Below are 17,304 nucleotides of genomic sequence, written 5' to 3'. Positions count from 1 at the left end.
ACAATAGCCTGTAAGCTCCAGGAGTGCAAGACCACATCTATTTTTGCTTTCCATGGTATTCCCAGTGCCTGGTAGAGTAGATCCTTGAAAAGGGAACAATGAATATGTGAAAGTAACTTTTGATGACAGGGAACATAAAGGCTTCAGTAAGCATTTCAGAGGATGTGCAATGGATACATGAATTGTGTGTAAGAGTGTGGTATAAAAAGAGAGTTCATTCACTCCATAATGTTTAAACTTACATTGGGTAATGTGTTAGAGGCTGATGACAACCATGGTGAGCAAGATGAAGCCTCACTGGCTTTATTTTTAAATCTGTGGCCACACCGTGTGGCCACCAGCATGCAAATGCTGCAAAAATGCAGCAAAAACCACAAAACAAAACGCATTCATAGGCAAGGGTCCCTCTGTATTTATCCAGATCATCTCCTGCCCTGTGCATTTGCACCACTTTTCTCCTCTTATCCTGATTCTTTGCCCTCCTGTCCCATGGACACAGGCGCCCAGCAGGCTACAGTCCACGGAGTCGCCAAGAGTTGGACAGATTGACTAAACACAAAAACCACTTGTTTCCTTCCCTCTGTTCTTGATAAATCATTTTGGGCAATTCTCCTCCTCGCCGACCCCAGGTCTTCCCCATCTTCCTCCCTCCCTGATAGTTCCCCTTGGCTTAACACACTGGCAGCATTAAGTTATAGACAGGAAAGTCCTCATGCAGCCAGTCCCATTCTGTCAGCTCCCTCTGTAAATCCTCTGGTAGCTGCGACTGGCTTGCTCTCAATCCTCTTATGACTGGCAGCTCTGGCCCTGAGCAGAATTCATCCCATGCAACTTTAAGATGGCCGATGATTTTCACAGGTTTAGGATGGACAGGGGTTTCCCAGGTGGCAGCAGTGGAAAAGAATCCACCTGCCAGTGTAGGAGATGCGAATCGAGTTTGATCCCTGGGTTGGGAAGATGCCCTCCACTCCAGTATTCTTACCTGGGAAATTCCAACGGCAGAAGAGCCTGAACATTCCTATCCTAGGACGAAGAAGAAAATATCCATAGCTTGAGACCCGAGATTTCAGGCAGACACCTGGTCTTCCAAATAAATTCCAGCACGATATTGCACACTTGACGTGCTCTGACCATTCCCAAGGACAAAAGAGCACACAGAGGATGGGAAAATTCTAAGGGGTGCGAATTAATGTTTCTTTTCTCTAAAGTAACAAAGGAAGACTTCCCTGGTGGTCCAATGGTTAAGAATCTGCCTGTCAATGCAGGGGGCACAGGTTTGATCCCTGGTCTGGGAAGATTCCACATACTGTGGGCCAACTAAGCCGGTGTGCCAAAACTACTAAAGCCAATGTCCTCCAGAGCCTGTGCCGCTGCATTGAGAAGCCTGGGCACTGCAATTAGAGAAGAGTCCCTGCTCACTGTAACTGGAGAAAGCCCACGGGCAGCAAGAAAGACCCAGCACAGCCAATAAATAAATAAAGGAGCAAAGGAAATGTGATAGTTGTATGCTTCAGTGAACCTTGGGATATGAATGGAGGCTTTTCACTGGAATTCCAGATCTCAAAACCAGTTTGGTTGGTCAGTTATCAATACTCTCCATTGCCAGGTTGAAGTATTTATTGAAAAATTGAAAACACAGATGCAATGTATTATACAAAGAAAAGTCTTAATACCCATAATAAAAGTACTGCTGGAAGGAAACAAAGCCAGTGGCTACCTGCCCTGGGAAGGTAGGCACTCAGTGAAAAATGAAATTCATTTGTAGGAACTATTCTAATGGAAAACTGGGGGGAAAAGGTTAAAAACAGAAGAAAAACAAACCCAACCCCACCCCTGCAAACCGAAACGTGGACAAGTTTGTTACAAGTTTGAGACAAGTGCGTTATCACCAGGATTTCTCCGAACCCTCCTCGGTCTGTCCCCGTGAGTAGCAATCAGCTTAATTTAGGGCCTTCAAACCTGAGGTAGTCGAGGGTCACCTGAAAGACGAAACCTACTCTCAGAATCGGACCCAACGATGCTTGACCAATTGTCTCGTGTTGCTTTGGCTCCTGGGGTAAGAGACTGAGTCACCCCTGTGGGCTGTTGATCCTGTTTGGTCTGGACCTGGGAGTCGTGAGCAGCAGGCAGCTGGCCTGGTTTGCTGAGTTGACGGCTGGCAGGCCCGAGGTGGCGGTTTTCTTTGCGATAGGCAGTGTGGTCTCTGGAGGACTGAGGATGGCAGAGAGAGGGCAAAGCCGGTCTAGGTGGAAGGCCAATGCCAGGACCGAAGGCTTTCATTGGTGGGAAGGATTTCCAGAGACGTGGAAAGGTGGTAGAAGGTAGCAAGAAACTTCACCACTCATTAAAGACCAAGGTAAGTGGAGCCAGGAGACCCTGCTAGACTAAGGAGCTGGCCAAGAAGCAGGCACCAGCCAGGTGTGAGCTCAGAACCAGCTCCTTAGCAGGAGGCAGAAGCAAATCAACCAGACTGACACGTGCTTGTGACCCCCATGGTACCCGGTGTAAAGCCTGTTGTCCGCCTTGGCAGCTCAGACACTTCCAAGAAAGGATGCTCTGGGCAGTGGTTCTTCCAGCCACTGGGTTAGGGACTCAAAATCAAGTGGGATCCCAGGGATCCTCCCGTGCGCAGCAGAATTAGCGAACAATCTAAATTCGAGTCTCACTTAAACTCCGTGCTCAGATACAGATTTAACCCCGCAAAAGCAGGTCTTCTGATTTTTTTTTTCCTTATCAGGTACACTCATATCCTAACTCTAGAGATGAGAGACACGGTGTTACACAATTAAGATAATGGATATAGCTCTATTTCGACCTCTTGTCAGCCCTATGCCATTTCTTTGTTGTTGTCCTGCCTTGCTGTGACCCACTTATACTGACCCATGAGACTCCAGTCACGAATGATACTCAGTGACTAAGAGACTGTGAGGTTCATTTTTAGCCCTAGGATGTGATTAATGGTTTAATCAAGGTGTTTCACACCCAGAATAACACGCTCGTTTTTAGAACAGCCAAAGTACGACATTTTGATTTTAGCTGGAGAACGGGCTAGCTTCTAAGTGATTATGAAATTATACCAATTCTGACATATATTTCTTCATGGGAGACTGAACTAGCCTGTGTTCCTGTTTAAGTAATTCCATAATTGTTTTATTACTCTGGAAAAGCTCATGCAAGTTTTAAAAATTACTGTGGCTTCTTTTTAGAGGGAGGGTCATTTAGAGAAGCCTAATTTGGCTCAATACACTAGATTTTCCTCCCCCTTGGTAATTTGAAGCACAATCATCTGAATGGCTGGGATGCTGGAAGCAAGGACCAGCCACCTTTGGAAATGCTGACCCACGCTGAGAACACACCCATCGGCTTAACTGGTACAGCGGGGCGAAGGATGCTACATACACATCATTCCATCTGAGCCTTGGATGGAAAAATATCCATAGCTGAGCACAAAGAAGCAGTTAACGTAAGACCGGTCAGTCTCTACGGCTGCTGCCTCTTTAGCCCAGTTTGGAGAGCACACATCTGAGTCTCATAATCTGAGCTAATGGGAGGCAGCTCTTTGAGTGCCTGAGAAAACGCAGAGAGGGGGAGTTGGTGGGGAGGAAGGAGAGTGGATTCACAGTGATCAAACAGGGGTCTCACAACCTGTCACGTAGCTGCACTCAGCCACGGTCCTTGGGGACAGGTCCTGGGACGTGCTTGTTGGCTACAATCTATGAGCTGCTACAGATAAAGAAAGGAAGACATCGTCTGTCCAAGATGGGAAGGTCACTTAAATGCCGGGGTCCATCTGGAGGTGAAGAAGTGCTGGCGAGCTGCCCGTCTCCAGGACACTGTTCACGCTCCTCCTTCTCATTCATCCTCCTTCATTCTGTCTGCAAGGCAGCGAGGGCCCGGGACGTGTGGTTGGAAGGGGTCGGAGCCAGGGGTCCCCTCCCCCCTCTGGTTTTCCCTGACCCAGATTCTCTAAGAACTTTCTTGCTTCGAGATCCAAACTGGTAACAGACCAGATCTTGACCTTGCTTCTGCCTCTTAAAGACAGATGTCCCAGGGCAGCGATGCACGCCTTGCCATAGTCACACCCGAAATCTCAGTTGCTGCCAGCATTTTTTTTTGTAGGTTGTGATTGCTGCTGCTGCTGCTAACGGAGGTTAGTCATAAATATTCAAGGTACCAAAGCAAGCCCAGGGTTCTTTCCTGTTGGGAGCTGGCCTGATCTTCTGGGTCTATTGATTAGGTAGAACATGGAACTATCTCCTTGAGATTCAAGAGGATGCCAAGGCAGAAAGGGATTGGAAACCCCTCACATGTTCCCCCCTTAGGGCCCTGCCTGTGTCTGAAGGGAGGTGCCAACTTGAGGGACCATGGAACATTCCTTTGGGGGCGGGGGGCCAGGAAATGTGGCAACTCTCACCGGCTGGGTTCAAGCATGGGGTAAAGGTTTTTCAGCCCAGTCACAGGGAGTTTCTAAGGTGGGCGGGACTCCTGAAGACCTGGGCTGTGGGCATCCTTCCTCTCCCTCTCTCTGTCATCCCCTTCCCTTGTGAAGGTGGGCAGAGGCTTTCGGCTGGGCTCCAGCTTTAGAAGGCAAGGCACTCGCTCTCCTTCCGCTCGACCCCGGAGAGTGGCCTCGGTGGATCCACACTCTCTCAGCAGGACACTCGGCTCGGGGGCTGGCGGGGAGCACCACGGCGAAGCCTGGTCAGCACCGTCGCTGTGAGCTGCTGTGGTTAGGGGGCCTGCGATAGCCCAGGGCTTCAGGGGCAATCCCCTGGGAAAGTTGGCTATGTGAGTAGAACTTGGGGGGAGAAAAGAAAAAAACAACCCAGCCAACCACCATAAGAAGCAGTGGGAATCCATGGAACTGCCAAAAGAGGGGACACAGCCTTGGCATTCTCTGCCAGGACACTTCTGCTCCACTTCCGACTCTGCGCAGACTCAGGGTCGGGTCCCGGTTTGGAATCCATCAGCCCTCCGGTGCTCACAAGTTTGTGCAAATGATGAAACGGAAAAGACTGAAAGGAAGACAGGAGAGAAAAGATGTAAGATCCTTCCTCTCCAGCTCAGCAGCAGCAGCGCCCCCACCCCCCACCAACAAGGACATCAGATGTTTGGGGGTAAAGCAGGACTTTCCAGGAAGGAGGTCCCCTCTGTTGGGGTGGCCCTAGTCCCCCCTCCTCTGGGGGAGGGGCTATGACAGAACCCAGATCACGGGCTGGAACACAGAGGGTGTCCCCGTGGAAGGAATCTCTAGAAGGCCTGGGTGGGACTGGGGTGGACCCCCAGGGTCTGGCCCTTGACTGGGGGCAGAGCGCACACACACACACACGCGCGCATCGATGGGCAGCAAGGATTTACACTCTGACACGTGGGGCATCGGTATGACTCTATTCCTTTTCGGTTTTCGCTTCTTGCAGTGTAGGTGGTGGTGCTTCGGTTCCTAAAAGACAAGTTACTTCTGTTTCACAGTGTTGTTACATACATGCATTCATCTAACCAACAACCTCGGCTGCCAGGTTGGGCTCTAAAACATGTGATCGTTAACTGCATCTCCCGGGTCAAGTGTCCAGGGAGGCATCTGTGGTGGGTTCCCAGAGCCGGCAAGCCCAACAAGAATCATGATCTCGGTTGGTCAAGTTGGCCTATTTGGACGGGTAGAAAAGCAGTCCACCCAGATTCTGGGTGACCGGGAGTTCCCGGGCTGGTGGGCCAAACCTTCCTCCACGCCACCCTGTTTCTAGCCCCTGACCCCTTTCAGTTTCTTGCTGTGGCTACCCATCACTGGTTCTAGGCAGCCGGAAGCTTGGAACTCACGAACCCTGTCTGCTGGGGTCTTGACCATTCACTACTCAACTGGATGCTGGCCCGAAACAAAACTCCTGGGGGAGAAAACCAGGTTAACTGAGCCCGAAAGGCAATAGTGGTGAGTGCCCGACCACCAGTCAACATTTAGGTCTTGAAAGGTGACTACAAAGACTTTCTGTTCACCACGGTCTACCCTCGTTTGGGGCTCTCAGGCCATTCAACAGTAGAGAGAAGGGAGGAGGGAGAAGTTCCTGGGTCAGCTTTCCTGGAGGGGGAAGGCCCTCATCACATCCTCCCAGCAACCCCATGGCTTGTGCAGCCCTCGGCCAGGCTCACCTTCCTCCCAGCCCTCGGCGACCCCAGCCAGCTCGTAGTGCTTTTTCCGAAGCTCTCCTAGTTTCTGACGCTCCTTCTGCAGTTCATTTTCCAGCTCCAGCACCCTAACCTGTGGGGAAAATTGGCCTTTTCTCTGAGCAGGGACCTGAGAACAGTCTCACGTTGACTAATCCCTCTCCTCTGTGGTCTGGGACTTCTTTTTCTGTGTTATGCATGCTGTTTCCATAGCTCAACCAGTCCTCAATTTCACCCTTGTCTCTGCTCTGATTTTTCCACTCTCTGGTTCATCCATCTATCCCAGAGTCTTTCTCACTGGGATCCTCTGTTGAAAATGATGCTTTATGACCGATGCTTAAACGAGAGAAGAGCTTATCTCATATTCCTCTGATAAATCACTAGCTAAAAACATACTGAATGTGTGTGAAAGTTGCTCAGTCATGTCCAACTCTTTGCGAACCCATGAACTGTAGCCTGCCACACTCCTCTGTCTGTGGAATTTTCCAGGCAAGATTACTGGAGTGGGTTGCCATTTCCTCCTCCAGGGGATCTTCCTGGCCTAGGGATCGAACCTACGACTCCAGGTCTCCCGCACTGCAGGTGGATTCTTTACTGGTGAGCCACCCTCAGCTATTAAATAAGAAATTTTGCCATTTGCAACAAACGGATGGATCTAGAAGGTCTTATAAGTGATATAAGTCAGCTAAAGAAAGAAAAACACTGTATAATGCTCTCTTATATGAGTTATCTGAAAAATAAAACAACATGAAAAGAGACTCACAGATACAGAGAACAGTGGTTGCAAGAAAGAAGGGGGGCGGAAATAAGTGAAGTTATTAAGAGGTACAAACCTCCAGTTGTAAAATAAATAAGTCATAGGGATGCAATATAGAGCATAAGGAATATGGTCAATATTATTGTAATAACTTGTATGAGACAAATGGTTACTAGACGTAAGTTGATCATTTCATGGTAAATGCAAACATCAAATCACTCTGTATACATCTGAAACTAACATAACATTGTTCATCAACTCAATAAATAACAACAAAGAAATTGGAGGGGGGAGGACAAACTCTAATGTTAAGTCTATCTGTATGATATATTCTAATCCAGTTACAACCCGTCTTTCAATCCCAGTTCCCTGTAAGTCCGGGAAGAAACCAAATATAATGGTTCTGGTCTTTCTGAGGTGTTGGTATAACTTAGCGTTATTACTGTGCGGGAAAAGGTACACTCTCACTAAAGGAAGGGTTGGTTCTTGGTTATTCCTTCTCATTAACTTTACAAATGTTTTTTTTTAATTGGAGTATAATTGTTTTACAATGTTTATTAGTTTCTGCTGTACAATGAAGTGAATCAGCTATATATGTATATATACATATGTGTGTGTGTATGTATCTCCCTCCTCTGCTTGGACCTCCTTCCTACCCCCAATCCTACTCCACTAGGTCATCACAGAGCCCTGAGCTGAGCTCCCTGTATTATACAGCAGCTTCCCACTAGCTATTAAATTTACACATGGCAGTGTACATACATATGGGCTTCCCTGGAGGCTCAGCAGTAAGGAATTCTCCTGCCAATGCAGGAGACATGGGTTCGATCCCTGGGTTGGGAAGAGCCCCTGGAGAAGGAAATGGCAACCCACTCCAGTATTCCTGCCTGGAGAAACCCACGGACAGGGGAGCCTGGTGGGCTACAGTCCATGGAGTCGCAAAGACCTGGGCACGACTTAGCAATTAAACAAGTGTATGTATTTCAATGCTACACACCCAAGATTCTGATCTTTCCTAATCACCTATCTCCACCTCCACTGTTTTCTTCCAGCATCATTTATGTTCACTCTTGGGGTGATATGTATATCTGTATTCATTTCTCCCACGAGTCTTTGACTTCTCCCCATGGAAATAATATTTGGGGTCAGTGTCATAGGCAGTAGTCTGATTAAACTTACTGATGGAGTTCCTACCTGGGAATCCATCTCCTGCCGTTTGATCTGGGTCAGCGTAATGCTTGAGAAGTCCATGCTGTCTGTAAGAATGGGAAAAGGAGGGTCTTGTTGAATGATACTCCAGCTGACATTTACTTGAGAAGTGGCCGATGCCAATATTCTGCTGAAATGCTTGGTTTGTCATTTACCAACAGATGCATGGACGTAAGTAACGGGGTAGAGTAGAAGGAAGACAGAGTAACCAGGATTAGAATGCTTCCCCCCCGCAATGGACAATCAGGCCTGGGGGGTCATTTCTCTGAGTTCAGAGGAATGACTCAATGGAAAAACTAGTTAAGGCCTGTCCATATAGTGCTATAAATAGCATGCCTATGGGGCATCTCAACTTACAAGAAAATAAGTTGGAATATACAAAGACAAAAAACTAGAGAGAATTTGGAAGCCGGCCTGTGGGAAATTGGGACGGTGGAGAAGAATGTACCCACCCACACAGGATGGAGAAGAAAAGCTCGGCTTCTGAAAGCCTACCTGTGTCCTCGATCTGTGATTTGCCGGAAATAGTTGAGGCCACAACCTCGGCGGTGGCCTGGTTTACGGCCCGAGAAGCCTGCAGCAGCTGAGCCAGGTTTGGGCTGTTCTTATCAGCTTTCACCTGCCAGGACCAAGCAGATTTAGGGTCACACAACAGTCAACTGATGACTCTTGACAAATATATGGGCTCTGCCGTGGTCACCCATGAACTTCTCAAAAATCACTCTGTATGGGGGTCAACCGCTGGCATCACTCTCTAGCATCAAAAATCATTTCTGGCTTATTTGCCTGGTGGCCTTGAACTCTATCAGTTTTTGAAAAATTTATGTTTAATTGGAGGATAATTACAATATTGTGACGCTTTCTGCCATATGTCAACATGAATCAGCCATACGCATACACATGGCTGTAGACCTTAAAACCGCCCTCCCACCTCTCTCCCCAGCCCACCTCTCTAGGCTGTCACCAAACCCTGGCTTTGGGTCCCCTGTGTCATATAGCAGATTCCTACTGGCTTTCATATGTGGCAATGCATATATTTCAGTGCTACTCTCTCAAATCATCCCATCTTCTCTCCCCTCTATTTTGATAAAGTGTTCCAGTTGTGAAACCCAATCTGGGAACATAAACAAGGACAGTAAAAGAACACTCCCCAGAGAACTATACACCCTGTGGAAGGATGTTGGTGATGAGCTTTGTGTTGGGATTAGCTGGAGCGATGGTTCGAATCTGGAGCCTTTTGAAGAGAGGCAGACATTGGTTGTGGAACCTCAGAGCCAAGCCAGGGAACCCGCTAACTGGGCCGGCGTTGCGCTCATTTGAGTGCTCCTTGAACGTATGGTTGCTCGGGGGTAGGCATGGCTGGACCCTTAAAGGCCATTTGCAATAAAAGGGAGGAAGCCAAGAGGAGTGCGTGTGGAGAGCTGGGTAGAGGGAATCCCTGCTGAACGAAGGCTTTTAGGAGACCCCTGGAGGCAGAATTTTGAGACTCAACCTACCTGGATGCTGGATAAACCGTCTGTTCTTGGGGCCAGTCCCAGGGTTCGGGTTTCTAACCTAGCCAGACCTTACAGTGCCCTGGGGTGCAACCTTTTTGGTGCCAGGGACAGGTTTCGTGGTAGACAATTTTTCCATGGACCAGGGTTGGGGCTGGGGGAAGGTGGCTTCAGGGATGTTTCAAGCTCATTATGTTTATTGTGCACTTTATTATTATTACAACAGCTCTACCTCAGATCATCAGGAATTCGATCTGGACGCTGGGGACCCCTCTCCCTCGTGGGGAGCCCATCACAGATCCTACCTTGGAGGCGGCTACAAGCTGGGCGGTGCTAGCAGCAATTTCACGTGAACACACCATGAGCTCCTCGAACTTCCCTCGGCCTTGCACCACCGTATCAGCTGCGTCTCTTGAGAGTCAGGAGACCAGACGGGTTATGAAACTGACAGCTGTAACCCCTCTGTTCTCACTGAGACTACTTCCATCACCTTGGCAGACCGGGAACCCAGACTGCCTGCCCTACTCCTGTGATGCCCCAGGAGACCCAGATTCCTTTTTAAACTTTCAGTTCTATTAACGTCCTTATCAGCAATCCATTTCTAGGGGCCAGATTTTTCCCCTTAGCTGTTCCCTGGGGTGGATCACTGGAATGGGGGTGAAGGTGAGAGCCTTGGGTCGGACAGATACTTACACCAAGACAGTGGCTCCCCAGCCTACAGCTTTGGCAGCTGAGATAAGTCCTTCCGTCCATCGAGAATTCTTGGCATAAAATTCTTTAGGGGATGCTGTACCCTGGGGAAGAGAGAAATAATAATAGCGAACTTTTATTGTATGCCCACTACCTGCCAAGTACTTTTTATATGTATTAGCCCATGCAATCTTCACAGTAACTCTGAGGGGGGTGGACATTATTATTCCCATTTTACAGATGAGAAAGCTAAGATTCAGAGAGGCAAAAATATTTCTCTTAGGATACACAGAAAATAAACGGAAACAAATCCTAGGCTTTTCTGACTCCAAAGCTGACAGCATTTCCCTTACATCCCAATATCTCTAACTTGTACATATAAGAAAATATACACTGGGACTATCCCTTGTGGTCAAGTGGTTAAGACTTCGCCTTCCAATGCACAGCGTGCAGGTTCAAACCCTGCTCGGGGAGCTAAGACCCCACATGCCTTGTGGCCAGAAAACCAAAACTTAAAACAGAAGCAATGTTGTAACAAATTCAATAAAGACTTCCTAAGTGGTCCACATCAAAAGAAAAGAAAATATACTATTCATATGTACATACAAATAACTTATTTCAGGGTGTCTAGTTGCTCTCTGTCATTTGCCAGAAGAGGACAGTGAGTACACAGGGTTTCCCTGGTGGTCCGGTGGCTAAGATTCCATGCTCCCAATGCAAGGGGCCCAGGTTCGATCCCCAGTCGGAGAACTAGATCCCACGTGCTGCAACTAAGACCCAACGCAACCACGTGAATACATATTAAAAACAAAATTATTCCTGAGGGGTTGGAGGAGTGGGAATTCGAGGAAGGCAGTCAAAGGTACTAGGGATGTAATGTACATGATAAATATAGTGAACAAATAGCTATGTGTTATGTATGAAAGCTACTAAATCAGAGCTTCCCTGGTGGCTCAGATGGTAAAGAATCCGCCTGCAATACAGGAGACCTGGGTTTGATCCCTGGATTGGGACGATCCCCTGGAGAAGATCCCCTTAATACTGGCAACCCACTACTGTATTCATGCCTGGAAAATCCAATGGACAGAGGAGCGTGGCAGGCTACAGTCCATAGGGTGGCCAAGAGTCGCACACGACTGAGTGACCAACACTTTCACTTTACTTTCAAGAATAGATCCTAACAGTTCTCATCACAAGGAAAAAAAAGTTTTTTTCAGTTTCTCTCATTTTGCATCTATAAGAGACGATGGCTATTCACTAAACTTCCTATGATAATCACTTCCTACGTGTAAGCCAACCAATTACTCTGTACACCTTAAATTTACACAGCATCATATATCAATCAGGGATATATGATTGATATGGATAGATGACTGATACGGAAGATCCCCTGGAGTAGGAAATGGCAACCCACTCCAGTATTCTTGCCTGGAAAATCCCATGAACAGAGGAGCCTGGCAGGCTACACAGTCCATGGGGCCGTAAAGAGTCAGACACAACTGAGCCGGCACACACACAAAATCACCTCTCAGATTGACTCAAAGCACTACCAAAGCAGATGTGGCTTCGTTCCTTACAGGATTGTTTCTAGGCTCATAACCCACTCCCTGGACCACTGTCTCCTGAGCAGCAGCTGTACACGGGGATATGAGAAAGGAAAAGAGGGTGATGATGCCAGCAAAGGAATGAGAAACTTGAAGGAATGTTGTCAACAGGTGACGGAGGGAGTCTGTCTGCATCACCCAGGAAACTGCTGCTAGAAAGACAGGGCAGGGACCTCCCTGGTGGGGTCCAGTGATTAGGACTCCGAGCTTCCACTGCAGGGGGCTGCAGGTTCGATCTCTGGCCAGGGAACTAAATCCATTTGCCATGCTTCACAGCCAAAAATAAGAGAGAGAGAGAGGCATGGCAGAGCCTACAGTGGAAAGTTGGCACCAGGCTGGTGCTTCTGACTTGCCCGGTTTCTAAAGTCCTCACTTCCTCCTCTGAGGGCTTGGACGTGCAACGCACCCTGAGTTTCCCTGGGAGGTTCCAGTGACATCGGTTGGGGTGAATGAGCCTGCCGCTGGAGGCTTTGGCTCACTGCCCTCAGGGGACCTGGCTGTGCTCCAGTTTCTTTCCATGGCATTTGCTGACGTCCATGGAAGTGGCAGCTGTACCCTCGGGCGGACACACATAGCTGGACGGCACACACCAAGATCTAGCTGAAGGTGTAGGAAGTAGACTCAGCCTCTCAGCGAGCTGGGATTCAGTAACCAGTGTAACAGCACCCGCTCTGCCCAGGGCCCTCACCCATGCCTACCCGGCCACTCTCCACTATCTCTCGCTGCAGCTCCTTCGAAGCCAGGACCAGGATCTGAATGGCCTGCATTAGGCCGGTACAGGAACCAAGGATTCTGCAAAAGAGCAAGAACAACAACAAAATCGTCAAGGGTGCAAAACAGAGATTCCCGACAACGCCGAAGACTGTTTTCGTTTTCTGGCCTAAAGAGAGGCAGACCTGGGATGCACAAGAAGGTAGGGAATATTCTGGAGGTGAAGCCCTGAAGGAAAGGTGCATGAGAGAGGAGACTGGAATGGGGATCGTCTCCATAAGGAACAGAACAGTGGTGACTCGTGGGGTTCCTTTCCCCTGTAAAGCAATATGGTGTCGTGGTATTAATGATAACACTGATCCTGGGACTTCCCTGGTGGTCCAGTGGTTAAGACTCCGCACTGTCAATGCAGGGGATGCGGGTTTGATCTCTGGTCCAGGAACTAGGATCCCACACGCCAAGGGGTGTGATATGGCCAAAAAATAATAATCATACTGATACTGACAATTCCATAGACTTGGCTGTTCCCCGTGGCAGCTTAATGTTCTACTCTGACTGGTATGAGCCAAGGCAGGAGATGGATCCTCATCACCCAGGTGCCACCACGCTGCTCAAACTGACCTTTCGTTCACCTCCAATTTGACTCCTGTGTCTCCAGCTCGGGATTTGCTGAGCATCTCCTATTCAAAAAGAAGCAAGGTTTCTGAATACGTCACAGAGACTGAGAACCCACTGGCGTCCTGTTACATCTTGGGTCCAACTTCCCGCAGATGCCAAGAAACCTAGCAGTGCCCACCCATGTCCTCATGAGGGGCAGGAAAACAACTCAGAGCTCCAAACTACTCAGTGGGAGGCAGCTGGTACGACCTATGTATGGCCCGTGAGTGTCTTAACATCCTGGTGCTGGGCTGACAAGCCCAGAATTCTGAGAAGTATGGTACCATGCCAACAGGGGCAGCTGCACCAGGTCCTTGAGGCAGGTCCTCCTACCAAAGCGGATGGCCTGAGTCTTCCATCAAAGGACCTGTCCAAGGTGCCAGCTCAGCTTTTCTTAGACAACAGCTACTGTCGATTTACTGAGCACCTGGACCCAAGACACCTGTGCGTTATCGCACCAAACTGTTTATGATAGCAGTCCCCAACCTTTTTTGGCACCAGGGACCGATTTCGTGGAAGATAATTTTTCCATTGACCAGCAGTGGGGGGGTGGTTTCAGGATGATTCAAGGGCATTACATTTACTGTGCACTTTATTTCTAATCTAATGCCGCTGCTGATCTGACAGGAGGTACCTGACTGTGGCCCGGAGGTTGGGGACCCCTGCTTCCTCCCTCTGAGGAAGGATTGAGTGTCATCGCAATCATATAGAGATGGAATCTGAATCTCAGCGAGGTTAACGTAACTTACTGGACATCACACAACTAGCGAGTGATCAGTCTGGAACTTGAGGTTGGATGGCCTGACACCAAAGTATGGGATCCTTACAGAAACTCCTCATCTTCCCTTGGCTAGAGCTTTCTATTTTCTGTTTCTCAGAGATCCTAGGGGGTTTGGGTTTGTTTTGTAGCGGGCTTTGCAGAGAAGGGGGCTTTCCTGCTGGAAGTAAAGAATGACAGTAAAGAATCTGCCTGCAATGCAGGAGACCTGGGTTTGATCCCTAGGTCAGGAAAATCCCCTGGAAAAGGGAATGGCTATCCACTCCAGTATTCTTGCCTGGAGAATCCCATGGACAGAGGATCCTGGTGGGCTATAGCCCATGGGGTCATAAACAGTCAGACATGACAGAGGTGACGTAGCATGCATGCACACGGGGGCTCTGCAGAGAATGACTGAGATACACCCAATGGGCAATGCTGCAGACGGGTAGCAGTTGCAAAGCATCACTTGAGGCGATCTCGCAGACACTCCCATACCTCTATTCTGGCCGTAGCAGCTTCAATGGCTGCAGAGGTAGCAGCCATCTCCTTGTCCACCAGGTCCCCCAGTTCCTCCTGTTTGATGTCCAGGCCTCTGGGCAGGAGATCCTGTGAACAGCATCATGAACACTGAGGCCACCCTCAGACTTCCTCTCTGTCCTCCCACAGCAGACCAGTAAACCTCACATGACAGAAGGTACGAGGGCCCCACCACGTAACACTTCTGCAAGCCAGGGAGGGGCTTGCCTGGAATTCTCTCTACCGTGCGAGCTCTGCAACTCCACACTCCTCCCACCTCTATGCTCACTCAGAACCTACCTCCTTCCAAAAGGTCATCTCCACTGACCCCTACAAAGCCCCTCAGTTGTAGCTGCTCAGACCCTGACCCCACCCAAAAGTAGCACTGATTGAATTTGCTGCTTGGGAGGTACTTCAAAAACATCTTCAAATAGGGATGATGTCTTCCAGCCACACAGTCTGTCCGTTATTTAACTTTGCTTCCAGGGCAATCATATGAGGCAGTTACTACTTCTGTCCTAGAGATGGGAAGCTAAGGCTCAGGTCAAATATCTTGACCACAGTAACTGCTAACAGATGGAGAAGCAGGGATCTAAACTCTGGTCTGATGACAAAGCCTGTGATCTTGAGAAATAGTGTTATACACACAGGAGTATAAAATAGATATGAGTGGGTCAAGAATATGATGACCCATATTATCTACCACCCAAACTTAAGGAAGAGCTCAAGAAACATCCTCAATGCTTTGAAATCTCCTGTATATCCTGCCCTGATTCCACCTGCCTTCCTTCCTACTTTCCACTTAAAGACAAACAATTCAGAAGAATACTTACCATGTCTTTTTTTTTGGTTTGTTTTTAAAATCCCTATGAATGTATCTTTAAACAATATTGAGTCTGCATGTTTTGGAGAAGGAAATGGCAATCCACTCCAATATTCCTGCCTGGAAAATCCCATGAACAGAATAGCCTGGTGGGCTGTAGTCCATGAGGTTGCAAAGAGTTGGATATGGCTGCAAAACTAAAAATTGCATGTTTTGGTCTTTATTTAAAAGGAACCATACTACAAGTGAAAGAGGAGAGTGAAAAAGTTGGCTTAAAGCTCAACATTCAGAAAACGAAGATCATGGCATCCCGTCCCATCACTTCATGGGAAATAGATGGGGAAACAGTGGCTGACTTTTATTTTGGGGGGCTCCAAAACCACTGCAGATGGTGACTGCAGCCATGAAATTAAGACCCTTACTCCTTGGAAGGAAAGTCATGACCAACCTAGACAGCATATTGAAAAGCAGAGACATTACTTTGTCCACAAAGGTCCATCTAGTCAAGGCTATGGTTTTTCCAGTGGTCATGTATGGATGTGAGAGCTGGACTGTGAAGAAAGCTGAGCACTGAAGAATTGATGCTTTTGAACTGTGGTGTTGGAGAAGACACTTGAGAGTCCCTGGACGGCAAGGAGATCCAACCAGTCCATCCTAAAGGAGATCAGTCCTGGGTGTTCACTGGAAGGACTGATATTGAAGCTGAAACTCCAATATTTTGGCCACCTGATGCGAAGAGCTGACTCATTTGAAAAGACCCAGATGCTGGGAAAGATTGAAGATAGGAGGAGAAGGGGACAACAGAGGATGAGATGGCTGGATGGCATCACCGACTCAATGGACATGGGTTTGGGTAGACTCCAGGAGTTGGTGATGGACAGGGAGGCCTGGCGTGCTGTGATTCATGGGGTCTCAAAGAGTCGGACCCGACTGAGCGACTGAACTGATACTGCAAGTATTTTTCTATGATCTACTCTTTCACTTAGCATTCCATGTGGGATATTCATTCTATGACCTAGTAATTCTATTCCTGGGTTTATACAGAAACTCTTACGTGTGTGCATGAGGAGGTATATAAGGATGATCATAGTGTGGGACACCTCTGGAGGGCCAGTGGTTCAGAATCCGCCCGCCAAGGCAGGGGACAGCGGTATGATCCCTAGTCTGGGAAGATCCCACATGCTGTGGGGTAACGAAGCCCAGGCACCACAACTACTGAGCCCGTGAGCTCCAATTACTGAGGCCCACATGCCCTAGACCCCATGTTCCAAAACACGAGATGCCACTGCAATGAGAAGCTCACGTACTCCAAGTACAGAGTAGCCCCTGCTTGCCAGCAAACCCAGTGCGGTCACAAATAAATAATAAATTTTGAAAAACCTTAAGAAAAAAAAATCCTATGACTATGTCACTCTCTAGAAGGAAAGGTTAGCAGCCTCTCATTCACCATAGTCATCCTTCATCCACAGATTTCAGGTTCTCCACCTTAAGGCCCACTTCTCCCCCATGGGAACCTGCCTTCCCCATGTGATAGCTCTTTTTTTAGCTGTTTTGCTCTCTCTCGTATGCATATTCAATAAATTCAACATCTGCTGGGTGTTAATCACTCAGTGAGTGAATAAATATATTGTCTTCATTTCAGGTGTTACCTGCCCAACCAGATAAAAACCCTTGAAAACAGGAGAGCCGTGCTCATTCGTCTTTGATGCTGCTGAGCACGGTGACGATCACACAGTGGACTCTCCATTAACAGCCAGTGATTTAGGTAGAACTGGAAAGTCAGTCAGGTGGTCGGGTTTTGCAGTCCTCTTACTTTAAATCAAGTTTCCAGTGCAGAAAGAACTGGCTTGGAGCATCACTGATTCCCAAGGAAGCCTCCAGCCCTCACTCCAAGAACTACCTTCTGCAGGAATAAATAATACTGATCA

General features: G+C 48.2%; 1 protein-coding gene across 1 annotated transcript in view; it reads right to left on the bottom strand.

Moving 5' to 3' along the window:
- Positions 1-1,616: 1,616 nt before the first annotated feature.
- Positions 1,617-17,304, bottom strand: part of HIP1 (huntingtin interacting protein 1) — a 133,532-nt gene continuing 117,844 nt past the window's right edge. Inside the window, exons 23-32 of the mRNA XM_068968833.1 lie at positions 14,533-14,643; positions 13,242-13,300; positions 12,608-12,701; positions 10,309-10,409; positions 9,921-10,026; positions 8,618-8,741; positions 8,108-8,169; positions 6,142-6,250; positions 5,359-5,440; positions 1,617-5,015 (exon numbers count right to left, since the gene is read on the bottom strand). Of these exons, the coding sequence (XP_068824934.1) occupies positions 5,388-5,440; positions 6,142-6,250; positions 8,108-8,169; positions 8,618-8,741; positions 9,921-10,026; positions 10,309-10,409; positions 12,608-12,701; positions 13,242-13,300; positions 14,533-14,643 (819 nt within the window). The 3' untranslated portion in view covers positions 1,617-5,015; positions 5,359-5,387. The remainder of the gene's footprint in view (positions 5,016-5,358; positions 5,441-6,141; positions 6,251-8,107; positions 8,170-8,617; positions 8,742-9,920; positions 10,027-10,308; positions 10,410-12,607; positions 12,702-13,241; positions 13,301-14,532; positions 14,644-17,304) is intronic.

This window comes from Capricornis sumatraensis, chromosome 3 (assembly GCF_032405125.1).
Source record: "Capricornis sumatraensis isolate serow.1 chromosome 3, serow.2, whole genome shotgun sequence".
Taxonomy (NCBI): Eukaryota; Metazoa; Chordata; class Mammalia; order Artiodactyla; family Bovidae; genus Capricornis; species Capricornis sumatraensis.
Note: the sequence above shows the minus strand (reverse complement) of the source record. Positions and strands in the feature narration are given on the sequence as shown.